The sequence below is a fragment of the Tetrao urogallus genome (genome assembly GCF_951394365.1).
Source record: "Tetrao urogallus genome assembly, chromosome: 5".
Classification (NCBI taxonomy): Eukaryota; Metazoa; Chordata; class Aves; order Galliformes; family Phasianidae; genus Tetrao; species Tetrao urogallus.
The window spans coordinates 59657308-59682073 of NC_136818.1; the positions used below are offsets into that span (position 1 = coordinate 59657308).

The window sequence follows — 24766 nt, forward strand, 5'->3', positions numbered from 1 at the left end:
GCAATGCAAAGTTCTTATAAAAACTGAGGCAGTATGGGGCTGAGATGAGTAATGGAACACTAAGGCAATCGTGGAAATGCTATCAAAAACCCCACAGCAGGGATTGAAAAATAAGCACCATAACGTGCACTTTGGGTTTGCACTGATGGAAGCTCCCAGGAAAAGAACAGAAACTATTTGTCCAGGGCACTTCACAAGGTGTAATTGCAGGTAGTTCGATGCGGTGTGCATGGTATCACCAGAAGAGGGTGACAGCATGGGCTTATTAAGACCTAGCAGTTGTACCTTATGTTTCTGAAGGACTTCACCCAAACCGAAGATGACTGTGCTGTGGTGCTTCATGCTGAATTGTTTAGAAAGAACTGAAGACATCAGAATAAATCATGTGTATGCAACGCTCTTAATGTAAAGGACTGGTCCTTTGAGAAAGAGGCAAATTGTCATACTCTGAAGTTAATCATTTTATAGCTTCAGTTCATTCCTGTGTAATGCACTGCTTTTGCAAAGGAGTGTTAGGAAGTGAAAAGAACAGTTAAAGTGTTATCGACGCTCCAACTCCTTTCTGTCATATATTGCATTAGCAAACAAAACGCATTTGAAAAGGGTGGTAGTGGGGTAAACAGAAAGCAACAATGGATAGGAATAGATGCTGGTTAGCATCCTGTGTTCATTCAGGATATACGGAGATGCATTCTACAGCATTTACATTTTGCCATCAGTAAGTTTTGTTTTTCTTTTTGAACAAAAACAAGTAGGTTAGAATTATAAGGCAGGACTCAATACTATAATGTTTAACCAATACATGAACCTCTGACCAAAAAAAAAGGTGGTGGAAAGTGTGTCTAGAACATTCTTCAATAGTGCTTCCTATCTGACTGCTGCTAAATAACCAAAAGAATGATGGAGACTCAAATGTAATTCAAACATCTAAATATGCATTAACATTTTATTTCATTTAAACTGATGAACTGGAGAGTTGCAAGCAGTAAACATCTGGATTTGCTGATAAATGTTGGGGAAAAAATCATCAGCGTGGCTACATCTTGTTGCTGCCGTTACATTCATCACTGCTTCCTTGCCTTTGCAGCCCATCAGGCAAACAGGAGAATTAAGATGACAATTCATCATGTGGCTACTGCTGAATGCTTCAGCTGAGTTAAAATGCCAGTCAGTTTTTCCTGTATGCAGGTAGGATGAATCGCCTGCTCCGTGATCGCAGTTTTAGTCATTAATGGCAGACAGAAGATGTTACAGAGGAGAGGGGCAGTTAGTTCTTCTGCACTGCCCCACCAGCTGGCACAACCCCAGTGACTTCTGAAGAGCTCTACAGGGACAAGAAAGCACTAGCAGCAGTCCAGTGTTGTCAAGATAGGCAAACTTTCAGTGGACATTGCCAAGATCTGCACAGCTGTGAACACGGCTCTGTGTCTGGTGAATCGCTGCATTTTCTGACAACCTCAGAGGGTAGGTTGGAACTAGATCACCTCCAAGGTCCCTTCAACACAAGCCGTTCAACAGTTCTATGCTCTGTGACAGTGATGTTCAGTGTCCACTAGAGAAACATACGGAGAGTTTTTGGTAATTCTCCTGAGACGGCGTTGTCTGATAACAGCAGCCTGCAATAACCAGGGACTGGACTTTGATGGGGGGCACTGTCAAGGCTGTGACTTTAGCAATGCAGTCAAAACTGCGTGTTACTCTCAACAGTAATGAATTACTTATATAGCTAACTGTTCTAAGCACATTTCAATGTAAATTACTCACATTTACGAGAAAATCCTATATTTCTTATGAGTTTTCCCACTTGATACAATTACATATTTTATCTTCAGCAGATGTGGAATAGTGTCTCCAGATGCTCTTAATATTTTCCATTCCAACTTCACTGATAAATTGAAACTTCCCTTGTACAATATGGAGCTACATCTGTTTGGCTACTGATATTGCTATGGGCTATGGCAGACTGAAGGAAAACTCTTGTTTTTACTGAATACCTCACCATGATTGTGATAATTAATATTAATATTCCTCTGAGAATTAAAAGTATTGAGAAAGTCAGTGTTATGGCAGAGTTACTGACCTTGCCTGGAGAGTGTCTTGAAGCTATTTCTTCAAGGTTTTTCAAGTCTACGACCTTTCTGTTTAGCTTATATCTCTGGGCGAGCTATTTAAAGAAGATTGTTGTCTAGATACCAAACTTCAAGATCAGTGAACTTCCTTGAGCTTAAGCAGCACGAGAGATTTACAGCTAATTTCAGATAGTGGCGTTTAGAATAGTATTAGAGCTCATGTTAGAGACTTTCAACAGTTATAAATGGAAAATAAACAGTTTAGTGAGTCCTTGTGAATTTATAGATAGAACAGGATGGGAATATCGTTACATAAGTAACAGCAGGCACCCACAAGGCTTGTCTCCACTAGCATGCAGATGCCCATGGGGCTCTGTCTGGAGTACCGACAGTCACGCTGAATAACCAAAAGTACTAATGCCTGTTCAATTATCTTGCTTTTCCATTCACCACAACTCTGCTGAATTCAGTGGAGTTAGAGCAACAAAACTGAAGGAAATGCCATGATAAGCTGGGCATTTTTATCTTAAATATCATGTTATTTCTGTTAGTGAATTGCTGTAAGACGCAACCATAAATTTGAAGTTGGAAGTGGCCAAACTACTTTCTGTTTGAACGGGAAAAATGAAAGGGAAACAAGAGCAAAGGAAGAAAGAGGAGAGATTAGATTACAGTAGGTTAGGTGAGATTAGGGTAGGTTAGACTAGACGAGGTTAAATTAGGAGAGAGGAGGAGAAAGTAATGTGCAGGAAAAGTGAAGATAGGGAGAGGGAGATATACAAGGCCAGAACTAGTAGAGCCTGGGCATGTAAAGTGAATAGAACAATAGAAAGAAAAAAGTATGGGTAGGAAGAGAAAAAGGAATAGACAATTATGAAGTAAATGTGTTTAGTTTTGTTTTACGGCAAATCAGCCATGCTCAGTGGGTTGACTATGTGATCAAAAGTGGCTTGGCTGCTCCTAAAAAAAAAAAGAAAGAAAATTCTCCAGGTCTTTGGCAGAGGATAAAGTGACACCCTTCCAAACACCCTAATTTCCTTTCATTTAAAGTCTGGCATCCAAAAAATGGGAAGGTTGTCATCACATTATGAGTGAGTCCATTTGAGAGCATGATGGTACGTACAAGAGAAGCTGGCCAACAGCAGGGAGGAAGAGAGACCTTTTGCAGTTTTTTTTCCTGTGGGACATACCTAGGACCCTCCAAGGCAAAACTCACTTGCTTTCATCCACAGTAAATGTTCTCCAAGTGCTATACCACATTTGGCAGTTGCAGTCAGAGTCAACTCAACGCTTGATGTTTCTCAGGGCTGGTAAATGCTGGTCTTTGTAGCTTGTTATGTAGGGAACTTTCAGATGAGATCTTTTAATTGAGCTCATTCCTGCTCTGCTTGGACATTGCAGCCTGTATGGCATTTCTCATTAAGTGCAGAATATTCAGTCTACTGCCCTGGCCAAATTCCAGCCTGAATGTTTATTTGCTGCTCACCTGAGTGTCACTGTTGGATCATTATAGGAGAGCAAACTGTTGAGCTTGTGCTTTGCTAATAATGAATATGCCCCCAAGAACTGCTCTGTGGTGAGGCACATCAGCTGTCCTCTCAGGATCATGAACTCATGTTGGTAATGATAGCGTGCACCAGACCAGATCATGGTGGATTCTTTTTAATGTTTTTTTTTTTGCTTTGCTTCACAATCTCAAGGTTTATTTGCTTACTCTTGTGTTATCACTGATTTTTCTACAGAGTTAGTGAGTGTTCCTGAATTATCACATGATGTATCTTCAGCATGTTACCATAGCTTGGGTCTGTGTGAAGGGTGAGGGACAGAAGACATATCTTTTAAATCAGGGCAGTTTCACAAATATGTATTTCTTCACGAGGCTTATTTAGTCTGTTTCTGTTTAGCCAGAATGTGTGTTTTTAGAGAGTCTTTACCAGAGTCAATCTTGATTCTGTTTTGCTGCATAGTAGTAGTGGTTGAACCCGAGATTACTTGGAAGGAGGCTCCAACAGGATTTCAGAAGGGATGGATATTTATTCATATTGTCTAAAGCCTTCCATTCACTGCACTGTTTTTCTGTGTTTACTCAGTGCCTAGCACCATGCTCTCCTTGGTTCCATGTCACAATTAGGCATTAGCACAGTAAAATAATCTTTATTAGTAATAATAGTGCAAATTAATAACAGGAAGAGTGAACGAATAGGCAGGGCTTTGCTTTCTCTGCTTTGCTGTCCTCTGGGAGATTTCTCAGGCAGATCTCTGTTCCAGCAAGGCAGTTCTGCAAGGATGGAGCAGTGATCCACCGCTCTGTTGTCTGTAAGTTTCATAGCAGCTAAGTAGCACTGACTTCCTCTTGTAAGAGGCTGCGTGGAGGATCTGTTACTTAAGTGCATTCATGAATTAAAGAGTTCTTCCTCCATGGAGTCTGTTTTGCTAACGCCTTTCCTCTTTACAGGCTGAGAACATTTATTTCATTTACAAAATTATTGATTGAATTATCTTATTTACTAAGTGCAAATAATGATCAAACTTACTGAGCTGGATGTCGAAGAGTGAGTTTAATCAGCCGTGTCAGACATGCTGATCTACTGAAAGGCAGCAAGCTTTGGGGTTTCACTTAAAAGAGAGGCATGCCATGAGGTGGAGAAGAAATTATAGATCTCATTAGGGACAAGGGCATGGGCATTCCATTTTGTGTTTCAGGTTTATTTTTACCTGGGACATAATTAATTCAAGAAGCTAGTTTCACAGGTGTTATTTTTAGATGGTCCTGGACCTATCTGAGAAACGGGAAACTTGTCATTTCCTCGTAGCTGGGCTGCAGTGAGAAGAGCAAGAACAATGGCTTTCTTGGGGGGGAGTTGAAGGCGTGGGCGTTCTTACACAGTGCCACTGGAGACTGGAGTTCACGCATGGAGAACAAGTATTTTGTGTGCTCTGAACACAACAGAAACACTGTGTTGGGACTTAAATAACATGTAGTCTTGTTTCCCAAGAAATTAGTGCACGCCAACAGAAGGCAACTCCATAGCTCCAATCCCAAATCCACTGTGTGAACTGACACAACCTCAAGTACCTTTGGATCCCATGAGTGACAAACAAATCGGAACATCTCTTTCTGGTAATGGGATGGCCCCACTAAGAATATCAAAGCTAAGTTAAGCTGATGTTGGGCACTCAGCAGGCAGTTAAATGATCTTGCCCTGCAAGTGCTACTTTCTACAGTTTCTTCTTGACTTCACAGATGAGATCAGTGGAAAGGAAGATGGGGAGGGAGTAGCATGGAGATTGCAAAACACGCTGAGAGAAACGTACTTTTCCATGCATGTCTTGCTTGCTGGACTGCACATTCCTCTTCCCCTGATGACAGTATTATGTGCTGGGTTTAGCTGGTAGCTAGGCAGCTACCCAAAGCAACAAATTCAGGTGCCAATGAAACTTTCCATTGACTGAAGTGGGTTCAAGGGCAGCAGCAGCAACTCACAATTCAGTCTCTTCTGAGGCCACAACACAAGGTCCCATACAATATTTTTAACTGCAGATTATTCCAAAATCTCTCTCCAAACATAATCTGCACTTCTTGCTGCATATCTATACCGAGGATTCAGAAGGAAAATGGGTTATTAGTACCTAATTTACATTTTATGCTTTATTCTTCCTGGCAAGTTAAATCTGTGGTCAATGGTTCAGCCCCAAATGGCCTTTCATTACTCAGGCCGTCCAGACATTCATAACCATATGAGTCCTTACCAAAGAGGCTCATATTTGTGCCAGAAATTTTGAGAGAGGAGAGAGCTCATGTGGATTATGCATAATGTAAGGACTAACTGGAATTCAAGGAAAGTAAGGTAATATTAATCCCTGATAAATAGATTATTAATTATTACAAAACATAAAATTGTACCAAACATTGCCAAAACCTTGTAAAGCTTTTCTTTTCCTTGAATTTTGCTGTTTCATATTTGCTTATTTAGTCTGAAAAAGAATTGTCTGGAAAAGAAGCTATTTTTATTTTGATTCCCTTATAACCCTCAAAGATAGCATCACTGAATTTTCCAATCCAGCCTTCTGAACTCAGTGGAACTGCTCACAGATCAAGGTCCTAAAAGATCATCAGGCAGGGCAGGACTGGCTCCGTAACACATAATAAATAATAAATATGTTCTTCCAAAAGTCAAAACTTGTAAGGATTGCTGTTGCTTGGAGGCTGGGTAGCACAGTCCATCTTAAAGGTTGCCTAATATTGCACATTATAAAATTAAGATATTGACAGAATTACGTAGGATGAAATATTTCATGCTAGATGTTTTCTGTGCTGTGGGTTAGGTTTCTTTGGCTTCTGTTTTGTTTCGTTTATTTATTTTGTTTTTACTTGATTTATTTTGGGATGTTGCTTTTGATTTTATTTTTTATTAGTAGAAATAGGCTGAAAACTGCATTGAGAAATACAAAGAAAGGTCATCAGTCCAGCAAGTAACAAGCACTGTAGTCTTGAAAGTGAAATGACACCACCACAGCTATTCTCCTAAATACTCAAGATTTCACAGAGTCTAACTGTATTTTGCTGCTATTCATCTACTTACACATCCTCTGAGTCAAAAGGGAAAGAGGGGCCACCTCGGTGTATTTCAGTGAAAGATCCCATAAAGGAGAGTCATGATCTAGAGAGACCCTAGGAAAAAAACCACTGAGGAGGGAGGAAAGGGGAAACACCAGCAACAAGATAAGAATTGCAAATGCGTTGTCAGTAGGAAATCCCAGCGAGGAATCAGACACGAGAGGCAGGTGTGAGGTGCTGGTGAGGCCAGGAGGCAGTGTGTTAGAGCCAGCAGCAAAGGCAATTTTGGATGGGCAGAGCAGTTGTGTGACGCGCTGGGGAGCTGGACACGGATGCCCTCTGGTCAAACTAGGTCTTATGTGATGACAGGCAAGTAACTTAAAATGAGTTTTGCACAGTTGGCCTTTAAGTGTACAGTTTTCATTTTCTGAGTAGTTGCCTTTGAGATTTTTGGGTATCCATACTAATATCTGCAGCTGAAGCAAATGGAAGATTGGCTTTGAACGGATTGAGTTGTGTATAAGGTTAAGTACACAGAAACAAGTTGCACCAATCAGTGAATACTTCTCACTTCACTCTTCAGATATTTAAGTTCACTATCTATAAAATTGGATTAAGGACATCTTCTCCTAGAGGTGATGTGAAAATGGGTCCATGAATAGTTGTAAAGTATTTGAAAACTACATGGAGAATGCTGCAGAAAGATCCGTGGGGAAATGAATCATTCTGTCTGCAGAGCAGGCCTGCTAGTGCGCAGTAAATAAAGTCTAGGGCCACACATTGAACCAGAGGAGAAAATGAAATACTGAATAGCTGCTCATTAAGCAAGCACTGTCTGTTCTGTGTGCTGAATGAGGCAAAGGTCCTGTGGGAAAAAAAGTTTGCAGTGATGTAATTAAAGACTGTACCAGAATGCATGCACAGTGAGGAATGGCATTCAGGCTACATGGGCCACATTAATTTAGGTTGTTCCTAGGTTTTGTGGCTTAACTTTGTAACCTCAGTCATGTTCCTTTAATGATCTGGGGAGTGTCAGTGCAATGCTACAGCTGAATTCTTCATTGTGGCATATTGTGCCTTATAAAAATTTTCTCTAATCAAAAGTGAATGCGTTGTATTACTTCCTGTTTGCTTCCCATGATGCTGTGGTTAATTGCTTTTTTCCTGCGGGTGGAATAAAGACTGTTAAAGTCTGATGGCTGCAACCATGGGCTGCTTATTCAATATGGCATGTAAGCAGCAGGGATTTCCTTGTCCCTGGCTAGAGACCGGCATACTTTACCTCTTCCATGCAAGTAGGATGAAATTAATCAGTGTTGGTTTTCTCAGCAAGCAATGAAATTTCAACCACTGCAACATTGGAGAATGAAGACTCCTCAAAGGGACCAAGAGAAAATGCATGAATGAGAAGTTCTTGCCAAGGCATGAACACTACATTTGAGTGTGTCTGAAATGTTGGGCGCAGAGAGTAAATAAGCCCCATGACAAGTCTAGCATAAATACCAAGCACTTCCATGGCAGGAAGCCCATACTTTCACCAGCCTTGGCATCGCAGTGAGGATAATATTTTTGCAAGGATGAACTGCACTCGAACAATGTCTCTAATGTTTCAGTGTCGGTGCAAACATGCTTTCCTTTCAGATCAGCCATGCGGCTCTTCTTTTCCATCCCTTTTTCCCTTTTCCTTTCATAGAAGCACATTTAATGTGGCTGCTGAAGAGGAAATCCCTGTCTTCAGAAAAGTTCCTGGGCTCACTTTGTGTCTCAGAAGACAGTGCACCCCAATGCTAACAGTGTAGGTGTTGACTGTTAGCTGAGACTGATGGTTCTCACAGTGTTCTTATAGCTCACCATTATAGGAGAATCTGCCTATCTCTAGAGATGTAATTTCGTGTGGCAACGCTGACTCCTTATTTTGTGAACTTCTATAAGCTCACTAATGAAGTGGCAGTGTAGCAATGCAGCTGGGCTACGGAATATTGCTGGCGAAGTGACAGATTGCTCCAGCACTTGTTTAAGTGCTGCAGAACATGTAGGGAGCTCACTCTGTGATGTATTTCTTCAGATCTAGAGGATGAGGGATGTTGAAGTATCACCTTCCACCTGGGAAGTAAAATTTCAGATTATATTTTCAGTTTCTAAACACAAGGTGGGCAGCCCTTTTTGGAGGTCTTCTTAACTTTGTCTTCTGTTCTCCAAAATTCTTTCAATAGCTCTGGAGATGATAGCCTGGGTTTCTGGTTTTGCAGAGAACACCAACATTTTGTGTTGCAGAATGTTTGTATTTGCATGTTGAAATTTAGAAAAAAAATGTTTTGGGGAAAAAAAACCCCATTTCATAAGGATATGACATTATTCATAATACACTGTGAAACTAAACAAAAAAAAAGATAGAAAAAACAGAGATAAACTGAAAAAATCCAAATATTTGAATAGCTTTTAATATTGCAGAAATGCTCGCCTAGTTTCCCACTGACAACCCATTTTGTTAATAAAAATGAATCAGAAGGTCTCTCTAAAATTGCATTTTCTTTGTAGGCCTGCATAATATTGTTCACAGTTCTTGGGTATGGACACCAGCTGCCATGCTGTCTCCATCCATCTGAGAAATACAGTTCAAAGAGACCCTCAGTACTGAAGACCTTTTTTAAGAGGGAGGAGAAAAATTTCCATTGGCCATCCCGTGTTGCACAGGTTCTCTTGGTGTATTTGGGGTTTCTAAATGACTTTAAAATCTCTTTTCCGCTGTTCATTCCACTTTCAGTCAGCAGCTCAGCTCCCTCACACCCAGTCAGGCAGGGCTGTCATCTAGCAGGCAGTCAGCAAAGACTGGGAATACAAAGCAGGTCAAAATCAGTGTGTGGATTATTGCAAGCAGAACATCTGTAGTTAGGACAAAGACCCAGTGAAGTGATAACTGAGCAGCGTATTATTAGTCAGTGATTTTTTTTTTTGTATATTGTCCCTTTGATTATTTAGGTTAACAGTGGGGCTTATTGTGCAGTAATGTTCCTTCTTTATAGGTTGGGGTTGAGAACCGCTTCCAAACATAATTTGCCTGCTCAATATTGAGAAGTTTTGTTGTGCTTGAAGTTTGGCATTTCAGAACATCACGAGGAAAAGTTCAGAGAAAAAAAGTGAGCTTAGCAGTGAAGTAACAACTAAGACATCGAGCATTTTGTTGAAGGAATCATTAATAAAAGGGCTGAGATGTTTAGACCTTGCAGTGACTATTGAATGGCATGCACAGCCAGTAACCTCTGTGAATACCTTTATTATGTGCTTGCAAGCAAGGTGTGCTGCTTAAATATGCATTTGCAGAGTGGCTGTGCTGGTGGTTATATATGTTCTGCCATTTTACTGACCTGGATAAAGGTTTAGTTTAGATGGCTGCTTCGATTTCTAACCAGGCTGGTTTAGAGTCGAAGAGTAGTTTTGCAGAAGCCTTTTCGTCTTAAGCAAGCGATTCACAAGATGTCTCCTTCAGTTTCCTGGAATCGAGATGTTTATTTTGTGCTATGTACAACAGCAACAGTTCTGTAGATTTCATAACCTTGAACATTCAAATTACAACTTTCACTGAAATTTTCTTTCAACACGTATTACCAGAATATCACCAGAAAGGAGTCTAAATAGCAGCACTAGACAGAAAATAAGTTAGGCATTTCGGTCGAAATCTCTAAGACTGGACAGAAAAGTCTCAAATGAAAAAAATCTCAGTAGCTACCTTCTTTTAGTACAAGCCATCCAGTTCTGTCATCTCAATCCAAAGTAGAACAAAATGAGAACAACCAAGTGTTTGTTCTCCACGTTTCCCAGGGCACTTCTGAGGTGAGCTTTCATATTTCTTTGAGGGATTTTTTCCATTCCTCTGACCTTGCCGCAGAGACATTGTTGAAAGTAGCTGCAGCAGATAAAGACAAACTCCCTCTCTGGTCAGCACAGTAGTCGCAGCGGTGGTGCGAGGAGCCTTTCCCCTGGGGCTGCAGAACAAACGCCGCATTCAAGTGCTGGGAAGTCTTGGTGCTGGTGCATCTTCTGTGATCCACATGGAGAGGTTTGCAAGTCCACCGCGCCCGGAATAGCGTTGTGACCAGCCTCGAAGACAACAGTTCAGACAGTGTGCTCAGCAAACCTCATCAAAGGCACTGATCCAGGGGCACATGCTTTCTGAGTGTAACTTATGGGAACAGCAACCAGATTTAACTAGTCGTTTGAGTTTTTTTATTTAGCAGAAGATATCTGTCCGCCTGTCTATCAGTCTTCGTGTTCTTTTTTTCTTTCTGTTCCCTGTCTGTGCACTGTTATTCTAACTGGATGCCAAATGCAAAATAAAGCATGTGTTGAAGAACACGATACCCAATAATTTCAGTTTAAAAAAGATGTTAAAATACTCACATTGCACATTCACAATCCAGATTTCCTGGCCATTAATCAAGGTGCATGCATTTCCACTGTCGTGCTAACTGAGAGACATACTGAGTGTTTTATTCATTTAAACTGTGTTTGGCAGAGGCGGGAGAGACAAGCTTGATGAAAGACCCCCTGGAATTGATGGGAATCTTTCCGTCCCCTTCAGCAGGCCTCACATCACCTTCATGACTTGTAACAATTATTTATCTTTCCCTGCACCCAGTACTTCATGCAAAAATAAATTTCTGCTTCTGTCACTTAAAGTGGCTCCAGCACTAACAGCAAGCTCCATCTTCTAGAGGCAAACAGGCTCCTGACCCAGCAGCATCTGCAGGCTACACTGGAACTCGGGGCTTGTTCAGTGAGCCACATGGGAATGAAGCAGTTGTCTAAATGAGAATGTTTTAGATGATGCAGAGCTTTCAGAGGAGGGCTGGAATGATGTGCCCCTGGTGGGGATGTTTTCCTGACAAGCATGGAGGGAATGGATTCCGTTAGGATGAGAACTTGTCTTCCACTGGAGAATTCCTTAGGGTCAGAGCAGAGCATTTGCTCTCCCTCCTGTAGCAGGACTGGCTTACCTAATGTCTCCCCAGCTACTGTGGTCCCCCTCAGGCTCTGCACTCCACTCCTGGTTTTGGGTGCAGTGGCTGCACTGAGCACGCAGTGTCTTGTGTGACCCTCCTGCTGCTGCTGCTGCAAAGAGGGTGGGTGGGTTGCTATCCTTCCTGCCAAGAGCTTTGTCCAAAATCAACAAAGCCACATAGGCATTCTGGTTCAGATACTCGTGCAAACATATTTATGCAACTGTTTGCGGAATTTGACTTTCAAATAAAGTTCTGTGAGCAAAGTTTCAATACAGCTGCTTTCAAAAAACAAATGAGCAGATCCGTATGTATCACCAAAGTGCATTTAGCTGTGAATTTGTTACAATATTCTCCAAACATTTTTTCCATACTGATCCAAGTCTAAGGTTTGGACTCTTTCCATCTTCAGTGTAATTCTGCTGTGATGTGTGGACTTCAGCCCTGGAGCCTAATACCACGAAAAGAGTGGAAATAAGCAGAGTTATACAAAGCAAACACTGTCTGAATCTGAATAATTACATTAGATGTTCAATGATCAGGAGATTAAATTTTGTTTATTTTTTAAAAAAGCAGCCTACAAGCAGAGAAAATTAAGTTGGCAGGGCTTAATACCAGTTTGGGGTAATTCCATTGTCTTAAACAAGCTTGATTGCATTTGTATTTTTAATTAATTAAACTTGGATAGTTGGTGCCAAAACAACGTTCACTATGATAGCATAGATGAGGGTCTCCAAGTTTCTTATAGAAAATCCGAAATTCAAGGGCAAAAAAAGCAGCCAAGGCCAAAAAATGTATTTTTCCCAGGTCTCGAGTTTCTGCAGCTATGAAGTGCTGGGTTTAGCCACAAACTGGGAAGAGCCGTTCTTCAAAACAAGGAATTTGTCAAACCATTCTCCTAACAGAAGGTGTGACACGTCCATATTTTGTTAAAAACAGAGAAAGCAGATGAAATATTTCTTGTTCGAGGGAGCGCGCTTTTGCCACCAGGAAGCTTCATCGCAGCCTTGGCTCCGGCATCGCAGTCATGCACCTGTGCTGCACTGGCCCTGCCAAGACAAACACTCTCCAGGACAGGGGCTGCATCGTCATTTTTAATCTCTGTGAAGTGCCAGGTGAAGTTATGGAGCAGTATAGCAGTTAATGTATAAAAAGACTCTGCTGTGTTCTCCTGGATTCACTTTCCGCTCCGGGGCTTCGCGTCGCACATAAATAGCAAAGAGCCACAGGGCTATCCAGCAGCACTCTGGGCTCACGCACTTTAATAGACTTATTCTGGCCACACTGTTTTGAGGTAGGGCAGTGCTATTAGCCCCGTGTTATAAATACAGCATGCCACTGAGGTCTGCAGGATGCAGAATATAATTTGTACTGGTAACTGAATTCCCACAGGAGTCTAGCTGCTTGTATTAGGCTTTTGTAACATGACTTACTGCCACAGTTCCTGGGAATTTTTGAATGAAGCAAAATGAGGCATTTTTATTCCTGTCTTGTATTTTCTAACCATCTGGCTTGCCTCACATCTTAAACACATCACTGGAGACAGGGCAAATGCAGAGTCCTCAGCATCCAAACAACAGGTTTCCATATGCACAACAAAACACAACAAATCAGCAACAACAGCACCAAAACTCAGAAAGCAGCAAAAAAGCACACAAGAAAGGACAAGTAGCTTCATTTCCATTGCTTCTTCCCACGCCTGAGCAGTCGCACCGACAACGGAGTCCTTCACTGGGTCACTGTGTATGTAGTTGGCCAGGTGCTGCAGTTCAAGGAGCAGTATCCACGTTCCTTCCTCAGAAATGGGCCCAAACTTTCAGTTTCTGAAAGAAAGAAACCTGACATGTTTCTCACTGAAAATATCCGAGTTTCCAACGAAGTTTATGAAGTTCTGACTGGCTGTGAGATCTCCCGTGGTGACGAATATAGAGAAATCTGAATGTAATAACCGGGTGTGCAGAAGTGTTAGCGTGGCCAGCCTTAATATCTTGCTTTTGAACACAAGGATTATCTTTTGTATTGAAACGTATTTATTATAGATGGCAAAGTGACTTTTGTTCAATGTAAGAACTAATGTTCCAGCTTTCCAGCTTATTCTGAGATACAAGAGCAACACAGACACTGTTAATAATGCAATCAAAGCAAGTTAAATCCTTTTAAAGCATGCACAAAGGAGTCTTTGATAAGAAGCAACTTTCATCAGCCTCAAAGACTAGGCACTTTAGTATGTTCTATTTATTAAGTTTATATGTAGGCAGTGGTAATTTCACTTTCAGCTGGAGAAGAGCAGAAGTAAATTATAAGACATATTTATAAGCCCTAGCATTAGACTTGCTGACTTTAAATGTGTTTGTATTAATATAGCTCTAGATGGGGTTATTTGCTGTTTAAAGAAACAATGTTTTCCATTGGTACCCCAGCTGGACACAAAATATTCCTGTATACTTTAAAGGCTGCGGTCTTTTTTTTGACAAAAAGAATCAAACTGCTGAAAGTACAAACTGTACGATGGGCTGTAAGATTCTGTAGCATGTTTTTATTCTTGCCTTTCATTCTTGCTTTTGTTCTCCTTACCATCAAGTGCCCCCGTAAGAGAGCTCCCATGTAGAAAGCGGAGATGTGCAAAAGAATAACAGATCTGGCTGGAGGTTTGGGCTGGGTTGGTTAGAATTTACTTTCGTAGAATTCCCCCTCACTTTGAATGGGGACTGAGACATCAGTCATGTTGCAAGTTTGAGACAGCTCTACTGAAGCTTCTACCAACCCATGGCTGGTGGAATCACTCTGACAGGCCTCAGCACCATGGACATTTTCGTTTTTAGTGTGCCAGCCATCTTGCAAAGGTCTACTTGCCAGTTTGGGCTTTGCTACTGCTTCCTATTGTCCAGCTTGGGATCTCTTTTTCCAAGTTTTTAGTGTGTTTTTTGTTGTTCTGGACTAATGAAGGCTGGAGGCAGAGCAGCAGATGAGGACTGGACTTGGAGCTTCTACTTCAAAGATTGTCATTTTTATTCAACTTAAAAAAGGAATTGGAAGAGGGAGGTGAGCTCTTTTCTCGGGTCCTTTAGAGACTTAAGCGTAAGCAGGATAAAGAACAATTGTCATTACGCCCCCTTTTGGGTTTCTAGGAGCTTGGGAGGAATTTCTGTTTGTTTTGATTTGTTTTTATTTTTAGGCAGCAGAATTTGGATTTCACTCAAATTATGTCCAGGCTGACTTAATGCCAATGGGAGAAGAGATCCAGAAGCCAAGAACAAATTTGCATGATGCATGACTTCTTGGTGATTCTCCATGCATCTCTTTGAAATACCTTCTCTTGGAACTCCAGTATTTTAAAAATGGAAGTAAAAGGCTGCTTGATAGATAGTACATAAGTGCCATCAGTAGGCACACCGGCAATGGCCAAAAGGTTGGAAAGATGCTCCTGGCCTTTGTACACTTCAGAAGTGAGGTTAAACTTAAGCACATCACACCTCATAGGCATTTTGCACGAGGAAGCCTTGCCAGCTGATAGCAGGTGTTGGATCTGCAGCCCTTCAAAAGCAGGGCTTCGGTCCAGAAAGAGAAGTACAACTTCCCAGAGCAGTGTGAGGAAAGGTTTCTCACTTAGACACCTGCAGGTTGCACCACGTGAAATTATGTCAGAAGAAACTGCTTTTCAGCCAAGGGCTGTCACCCAGTTTTCAAGCTCAACGCTATATCTATGAAAACCCACATTTATGGCAAATGTGAAAGAGGAGGAAGGACCTGATCTCTCTACAGACCATTGTTTCTGTCTGAAATTGCTAAGGTGATATTTTGAGTCTTCTGAAAAAGCAAGATATGTACAAAGCAAATTAAGACAAAAAGTCTTCAGAAAGCACAGAGAGGTTTATATCTAACTGAAATATTAGCTTTTTTCCCTTTTACTTGAAAGTCAGCTACTTCTTGGCAACTGCTTTCTTTCTTACCTCATTTTACTTTTTCCACTTCATCAACAGCGTGCTTTGACCAGTATGGAATAGTACTAATAGGACTGTTCTTCCTAGCTGCGTGCTTGGGAGTTTTTCAGGACATTTCCAAAATATCATTTAGGGAACAGATATGCTATAGACCTTGAATGCTGATGGCATTATCTGCGTACAGAGGTGACTATTTTGGTATGTTCTGTGTGCTCTTTAAAGCAGTATTTTAATACATGAGCTATAAGGTACAGCAAAAATGAGTCAGTAGAATTTAGAGTAAATATTATTTCTCTTTAGAATTATTATATGATTTTTATACAAAAACTTTTCATAAACAATTTAATCTATATAATCTGCTTAGTTACTCTGCCAGGAAGATCATTCATTTTCATGCCCGCGCGATTTGCCAGTTATATTTTCTAAACAAAAGACATGGCATTAGTGAGAAGTGGCTGCTTCTCTAGGCCTTCAAGCTACCCAGCTTTTCACCCCCATTTTGGGTGACTTTGCAGGTGTTGAGCAGAATACTGCTGAAACAGGAGGGTCCAACTACCAAAGATATCACTCTCAGGGCTGTTTTCATTACACTTCATCATTGTAAGCATATGGTTTCACTTCCAAGTGTTTAACATTTCCATTTCCTCAGGAAATCATTCTTTCTGTTTTTCAAACTTTGAAACTGGAGGGATATTTTTGCTGGCAGGCAGGCCGAGCACGACACGGCGCTTGACCCCAGGGATCCACCATTCCTGCTACCTCCATCCACATCTGTCCCCTGCCTGCAGGCAGCAGCTCCTCGGCACGGCTCTGGGTGCCTCAGCTGGGCCTCTTTGAAGCAACACCTCTGCTATGCTTTGCTCCTTGTGCTATAAAGCTATCCACTCTGTTTCTGCGCGAGCTGAGAGAGGTGTTTTTGTTTCTCAGTGCATGCTATGCCCTGTGCATCCCAAGAATGAGCTGAGAGCAGGATCCTGGAGCTGAGTCGGTGAGGTCAGTGCAAAACCAGGGCCTAAGAAAATATTGTATGTCACCTACAAGGAATGAAAACAGTTGCATCATGTATTTATTGTCTGTATCGGTATATCCAGCACTTAAATGAGCATTACCAAGGAGTGGATGGCTCCAGGGAACTGGTCTGGCTCTTGTGTTTTTGGAGATTATTTCTGGTATTTCCTTTTTCCTCATTACAAACAGGTCACCATTCCCATGTGCTGGCCAAATCAGATACTGCTGAAGTGCAGCATATCGTCTCACATCATGCTCATATCATCTTTGCGTTTAGATTATCTACATCTGCAATAGTATTTGTCTTCTTGTTTTCTTTTCCTTATGTGTTAGTAAGTACAGTTACTCAAAGTGCAATTTGCACGCTCGTGTAGCATCAGGGTGTGGGTTTTTTTCTGTACCCTCAGAAGAATAAGATAATCATGACAGCAGAAAGCAGCATCAGGTAGATGCAGCTGCATCGCCTGAGCTTCAGTGTACCTCACCTGGGCTCCAGCTTCCTGCCCATCCCTTGAGACACTGAGAACTGGCATTCTGATGCACTCGAGCACTTCCCTCCCTCCTTCGCCTGCCTTAGTGCTGTGCCTGGCTACATATTCCTTCACCTTCTTGCTGAGAGCTCTTGGCCAAGCAGTGAGAACTTGCAGCATTTGCAAGGATAGCTCAAGGCAGCTCAGTGTCGTGCTGGGCCTCTGGCGCTGCATGTCTGTGTTATGCTGTTCCTCTTGCAAACAAACCAGTATCCCAGACTTGTTGCTGACTAGCGGTCGAGTTAAGATTTACACAGTGATTTAGATGCAGTGCTATTTGCCAGCGAGTGCCAAAATACTGCAGTCTTCTGTCTAGATTGAGTGAAATCTTGATCCCAAGTGGTCTTGCAGGGCCAGTCATGAAATGGTGTGGGTGAATTGTCCTAGGCTGCTTCAGAAAACGCTGAGGTAAAATCCAGCTAACCCCAGCTTATCCCCACACACCATGAGGGTGCTTCAGAGGTCTCCTCCTGAAACTGCAGTTGCCTGTGAGCAGAGCATGATGCCAGCATGGGTCTTCCTCACAAGAAGTGCTCTTGGGGTGCTCCTGCCATCAGGCTGCCACGTGAAACCCAACTGCCACCCAGATGCAGCCCAGCAAGCCCAACATGTCCATTTTCCTCTCAGGAGGGATGTCCTGGCTTTGCAGAGCATGGTCCTTGGGTGCAGCCTGTGCCAAGCGAGCCCTTCGGCTGAGTGCCTCCGTGACAAACAGACTTGTGCCTGCAGAATTTGTCCTTGTGGGATCTGGAACGTGGGGGGACAAAGCAGAGGGGAAATAAAAGCCATTGCGCAAGGAGCTCCAGGCCTGAGAAAGAAGTAACCAAGGCACCGACAACTTGTGTGGGTTTAGTATGTCTGTTTGCAGTGTGATGTTATGTGTTTAGAAGCTGGTTGTTTCCATAATAACAGCAACTGCCATATGGCAGCGAGGAGGGTGGTGAGAGGAACACTTAAGGAAACACAGTATGTTGTTTGACATGTGTGTGCTTCTAAAGGAATAACGTGTCTCCAGCAAGTGCTGTAACTCCAAACAGGCTGAGAGATCTGCTGCTCTCGCCAAAAACGTCCACCTTGTTTGTACTGGTGCAATCCCAGTTCATGATGGCAGCCCCTCTCATATTTTTCCTGCACAGTAAGGGAGCTCGTGCTTCAGCAGAGGCTGGTTCTGGGTGCAAGGAGGACCCAGCACAGGGGAACAACATTTAACAATGTTTATTTATGGAGAAATAAACGTCTGTAGAGGAGCACAATGTGAAACTGGCGTCAGCTAGGTGCTGTGTACAACAACTGCAGGTTGGTGCTCTGAAAGTAAATAAAAATTTTGAAACCTTTAAAAATACATATTTTGCAATAAACGTTTAGTAGAGAGTGAACTGTACATTTCCAGAGATTAGGAAATATGCATTACTTTAATGCATATCTGGAAGGAACCAGGAAAGTCACAAATTCCAGCTTCTCCTCTAATGCTCCTGCACTTTTCAATACATGACTCACATTTCAGGGACTTGACATTTCCCACAAATGCTGCCTGTCTGTGTGGTACTTTTGCGGAGTACATGCAATTCCGCCATGAAAAAACATGAAATTATTCATGAATAATAGCTGAATGGCCTTTGTGGTGCTTTTAAATACATCAGCCCTGTAAAACTGAGCCTGTCTTGTTTGAGACTTAAACCATTCATTACATTTGTACTTGCAGATTTGAAACGCGGTGGGGAGAAAGCATTTCTATTTGGGATCATCTTTCTGCACTCACTTGCTGTGTTTTAAACTCCTAGCCAGCCCAAAAGGCAAAGCTCTTCTCATTTTCATGCTTCTCTTCTTTTTATTGCCTCTAGAGAGAGATTACTGCAGCATATGTGAAAAGCAGCCGATTGGAAGGCTTCTCTTTCGGCAGTTCTGTGAAACCCGCCCGGAGCTCGAGTGTTGCATTAGATTCCTCGACTCGGTGGTAAGTCACTTCTTGTGGGATCTTGAAGTGCTTTGCCACCCCATGCCTCAGCCGCTAGCTGAGGAACCCTGCTGGCAGAGCAGGAGGAGTGAAACGTTGCTCTGAAGACACAGTGATCTCTACCTGCACCCTGCCCTTGCAGAGATGTTTGTGATCAGAGCAGTGCTGTTGCGTAGCTCCTTTCCTGACACGCAGAGTGCTCTGACTTCAGGAAATCATACCTTCATGGGATGTGGGATTGCGTCTTCTGGACCTGAGCAAGCTGTTGGCAGGGGTGAACCTAGCAGCTCCCCAGCATTGTTGGAAGTAAAGGGGCAGTGCTGCACCCAGGTTTGGGACCAACTTCAAAGTACACGAGCCGTCAGGAGGGGCGGGAGACAGGCAGCCCTCTGTGGTGCAGGCAGAGCCTCGCTTAAGGCCACAGCACAAGCAGCTGGGCTGTTGTGAGTAATGTCTTCTGATATCATTGCAGTCGGCAGTGTTAGAAGGCAAAGAGAAGGAAGAAAAGGAAGATGATGAATGGACTGACAAGAGGGGATGAGGAGTGTGACAGTAATAATGCCTCACTCTTACCAAGCCTCTCCATCAGTAGATTCCAGGGTGATTTACAAAGGACATCCTGGTTGATATCTTGTTTTTTTCAAATAGGAAAACAGGCGCACAAGGTATAGAAATGACTTTGATTGAGGTCACCAAGGAACACGACGAGCCTGCTATAGAAACCAGCACCATTTCCCACCCCAGAGAGCTCCCATCTAATCCGGCCATTGAGCTGTGCCCCCAGCCTCCTGGGCAGACTTGATGTTCGTTCCCAATCTGGCAGCGTTTGGCTCTGTGTAGTGCCAGCAGTAGCTGCTCACAGTTTAAAGATGCTCACTGGCTTCCTTGCTGGGAGCCTCCTGAAGGGCAGGGCATAGATGAGCCAAAGGCTGCATCCCACCACGCAGGCAGATGAGCTGCCGGTTGTCATCACAAAGTGCCTTTGCTCTCTAGCTGATACTAGCTAGAGAAAAGCTGGTCAAAGGCAAAGCAATGTATACCAACAGGAATATGTATTTATTTTATTTTATTTTATTTTATTTTTTAATTTCTGCTGTGGCTAAGCTATCTTGAAGTAGAAGCAGATGCGAAGGTTGCACTGTTGTAAAGGTAAGAGTTTGGGAGGGGAAATTTCTCAGTTTTTATTAGTACCACAGCTACTACAACAAATCTGCATTGCAGAAAGTTTTGAGTAAAGTTGCATCATAATCAATTTTAGTTGGCATATTTGGTACCGTCCCAATTCATAAAGCAATCTTTGAACTTTTGTAAACCTTTTTACTTGATTAACATAATTTAAAACATCCTAATGCTCTTGCTGTACATTTTCATTGGACTCATTTTGCAGTTTGATTTCGCACCTAGACTGCTGAAATGTAGCAGTGTGTTGTAAAATTGACCTTTTCTTCAGATGGCTTACAGCAGGATTTGGCTCAAATTGTTACTTGCAGTGGACACTAGGTCTCTATGCTACCAGAATAGCAAATGATAGAGCAACACACCTGCAGTAGGTTAAAAACTCCCCACTTAGTGCTTAACGGAGTATAGGATTACCCAGCACTGAGTGGCAGAAGGCTGTACACAATCAGTTTCACAGGTAAACCAAAGGAGGTATTTTCCCACATGCACATATCTTGATATATTGCAGCACTGTGCTTTTCGACTGATAGATGTGAGGGGTGTGATAGAAAATTCACAATGAAGACAATACTTGCATGACTGGAAACTAATAGTCCTTCTCAGAGAATACACGCATCATCTTGTTAGAGATTTCCTCACCTCAGCATTAAGTGTATTGTTTGAAAGTGTATTGTTTAAATGACAAACCAAAGAATTTACCCTCAGATTTTTGCAAGCTAAGAAGGGCAACCTTTAAATCAGCACAGCCGTGGAAAGGTTTCTCTAAGAGGTTTTGAATGACTACAGTTCACCTTATCTTCCTAGTGCTGGTCATGAGTTTCCTCAGTGGGAAGGCTCAGCTCTCAAGGGTCATGAGACAGCTACTGCTGGCAGCCGATCTGTGCAGGTATGCTCAAGGCAAGCACAAAAGCAGGAGGATGCTCCAGGTGCTTATTGCAGCCAACCAGCACCTTCTAGTGAGGTACCTGCCATCATGAAGCACTGATTTAGTGAACAAAATGTTGAGCTGTGTGGAGGTCTGAATATTTGTTCTTCTTTGTAGAGCTAATTAACAGCAGTCTCCTTTGTCGATCTCAAATTCCAAACAAGTTTGCTCCCAGACTGTGAAAATCCTTGCATTATCCAATATTAAGGTCTAGCAGCACAGCCATTAAGTTGGGTGATGGCTACTGAAATTCACCCAGAGGAGTCACACTGTGTTGAGTGAGTAGTGGGATTCAGGCCAAGGCCTACGTTAGGCAAAAAGTCCCGTAATGAAACCAGAAGTTTGACTTTAAAGCCCTATTCTGAGGCCACCAGGAACATGGAACTTTTTTTGAGGCCACCTGCTGTAACAAGCTCTGAGCAGAAGAAGCCAAAGCTTTCTTTGGCTTAATTACTTTTATAATGAGAGATGCAAAGCTTAGCTTTTTTGTAATATCAAATTAAAAATAATAGAGAAGTGTGTTTAGTTGTCCATCAGAGGCTCAGAGGGCTTTTTGCAAATTGAGAAATAAGAACCTATCTTTTACAGAAAGAAGGCGAAGTAAAAGCACAGCTGGGTGACTTTACCAGGCCACTCGGTAAGTCACTGGCAGAAGCTCATAATTGATCTCTCCTAATTTTTAATAGCTTTTTTTTTGTTTGTTTGTTTGTTTTAATTGTGAACTCAGTTGTCTTCAAGGAAAGCAGGAACTGGGGCTCCCAGGTGAGTCAGGCACCCAGCAGCCTACCAGTAAGCTCAATTTCCTTACTTAGGACGCAACCAAGTTTTGCAAGAACTCTCCCAACTCCTTTGCCTCCAAAGGCTGGTTAGATCAACCAGACCGTGCAAACTTGAGTGCCTATGGGAAAAAAATCTCTGCTGGACATTTATTTCAGCTGTCAGTTGAAATAACTAACCTGGTCTGATGTAGTCTCCTGCAAATCTAATTTTCGCAGCATCTGTTTTTGTAATGTTTTGTCGTTGTTGCTGTTTCCTGTACTGTTTAGCAGTACTCAGGCTGGCTTTCTGAAGGAAAAACCGTTTGTATTGTTGCATTCTGCATGTGTGTAGCTGTGTATCTATTAGTTCCCTCTAAAACTCATTAACACCTTGGCCACTTTCAACTTGTAACTGAGATTAAAGTGCCCAGAAACTGAAAGTTCCTGCATGTCTTCTGAGAACAGCTCTCCAGTTATTAGCCACAACCTGTCAGTTGTAAAATAGGCTACAAAGATACATGATTGTAGGCAGTAGGTCCTAACATTAAAAGATGAAAGTGATAAGGCTCCTGCTTCTGCTGTGGGGTCGGTGTGAGTGACTACAGTGGTCCTAGGCTACACAGTGAGGCAGTAAGGACAGAGCCATCTCTTACTATGGATATCGTGCAAACAATTTCATGACTTCAAAAGAGGAAGATATCCAGTAAAAAGAACCAATGGCTTCAGCTTGTGCCTCTGAATATGTGTGATTACACACATCACACGCTCATCTGAGCACACAAACAACAAGATCTCCCACGAGTAGTTCACCGAACTCTTATGTAGCCATTCAGATGAAGGAACTGTTCAAACAAACTATTATCATTACGTGGAGCTGTTTTATGATTAAATCAGCTCTCCATAAGCCCTTAACAAAGAATTCACACACAGCTCCAAAGCACACTTTGCTGTGCTTACAAATATTTTAACAACGTCATAGAGCTTTCTAGCTGTTGAAAGACAGCCATTAAAATAAAGTGCTGGGGGATACATTTCCTGTGCTGAAAGGCAGATCAGTGAGCAGCTAACCCGTTAGCAATGTACATTTCCTTCCCAGCCAGCCTGTGCCTACAGCACAAGGAGGTGGCTTTGCAGCAGGGACCTCCTGCTGGTGTCCTCTCCTCAGGAGGGGTGCTGGCTCTCTGATTTTGCTGTGCTATTGTAATGAATACTTTACTGCAAGTCTCTTGAGCCACTTTCCTGTTTCATCTTCTCCCATTCATCATTTTTGAACTTTTTTCATTCTCAGGGGAGGATTTCTAACATTTTAATGTGGATCAGGTTTAGACTAACTGGAGGGAGCTGGGAGCAGAGAATAGCTAATTCTGATCAAGGAGAACAAAACCTGGTGTTATTTTCTCTCCTATGTTCTGTTGTTTTTTGCACTGAAGCTAGATAAAAGTACACGTGGAGAAAAGTAGCATCAGTGCCTCTCTGGGTTGTTTCTGCTTGTGTTATCCAGGCATTGGGGCAGAGGCTGAGAGACACTATCATCACTTTGAGTGGAATTTTCAGCTGAATGCTTCACTACACATTACACTTATCTGGGGTAACAGGATGAACGAGCATCCATTTAGTGCCATTTGTAAAAAACGTGTCTCTGTTAGAGAGATTTCATTTGGTTAAGTCCCTTGCATGGTGTATAAACCATCTGTGTATGTGTGTCTTAAAGCTGTTCAAGGCTTCTTCCATCAGAAATGCCAGTTTGTTGATATCAACAAACTCATTAACTCAAAATGTGTTTTTAAACAGTCAAAAGGACTCTTTTTTGTCCTGTGCTTTAACATGAAAAATGTGGTTTCAAGTTAACTTTTCATTTAGAAATGTGAGTTATTATGAATCCCAGCTGCTTGCTTTGTGCTTTCCAATTTTCAGTCACAGACTTTAAATCTCAGTGGAGGCAAGTGCAAGGATGATTGTTAGAGCACAGGAGCAATAACAGGGCAGAAATCAGAGATCAAGGTGGAAGAAGCAGGCTCTGCAGCAGTTAGGATGTTGAGGATAACAGAGGAGGTAGCTGGTAGAAGGTATAGGTATAAAACTGGGACCAAAACAGAAGATGAAATCTGCTGCCTGTGCTCAGGATTTGACTCTACTGCTCCTGACTTGTACTGAGAAACCTAATCCTGCTCTTCCAGAAGCATCCTTCCAATGTCCATCTCCTGGTGGGTACAGGGGACTGACTCCCGCAGCTGTGCCCTACCCAGCCAGGCAACTGGCAGATGCCTGCTGTGAGGGACAGTCCGCCTGGATCCAGAGTGATTCCTTAGGCTCTGTTTTTCATTTTACACATAGTTTTAAACCATGCAGTTTCAGGAAGTCAGAGAATGTTAAGATGAAAGTAAAGGCAATGTCAGAAATAAGGCTTTATTACCTTAAGAAGAGCTTATAAGAGCTTATAGTATAATATATACAATAATATATTTAATATTTAATATATTATTAATATATTTAAATATATATTTAAATATTAATATATTTAATATTTAATATATAAGCTTATAAGCTTATAAGAGCCCCACCAGTCTTGGTGACTCAGCCAGTTTCATCCAAAGTGCTCTTTTTCGCTCAATGCTTAATCTTGTCTGTTGGTTGCAGTCTCTATCCAGCCCTTTCTTGGTCATCTCTGAGGTCATGGCCTTATCACAAAGAAGGTTACCATCACAGTTCCCCATCCCATCTCCTGTGGCCCATCCCAAGGATGGCTGCTGCAGGACAGCACTTTACACACCCATGTGTATATTTAGCTAGGGTTCCTTCTAGGGAAGCAGGAGCCGCCTAAATAACTACCTCCAAAACAGCAGCCGA

At 42.2% G+C, this 24766-nt stretch overlaps 1 protein-coding gene across 1 annotated transcript in view; it reads left to right on the forward strand.

The window, feature by feature from the left end:
- The window catches only part of GRK5 (G protein-coupled receptor kinase 5), a gene marked incomplete at both ends in the record, with an annotated part of 156772 nt that overhangs the window by 83388 nt on the left and 48618 nt on the right, over nt 1-24766 (forward strand). Inside the window, one exon of the mRNA XM_079535438.1 lies at nt 18945-19057. Within this exon, the coding sequence (XP_079391564.1) occupies nt 18945-19057 (113 nt within the window). The remainder of the gene's footprint in view (nt 1-18944; nt 19058-24766) is intronic.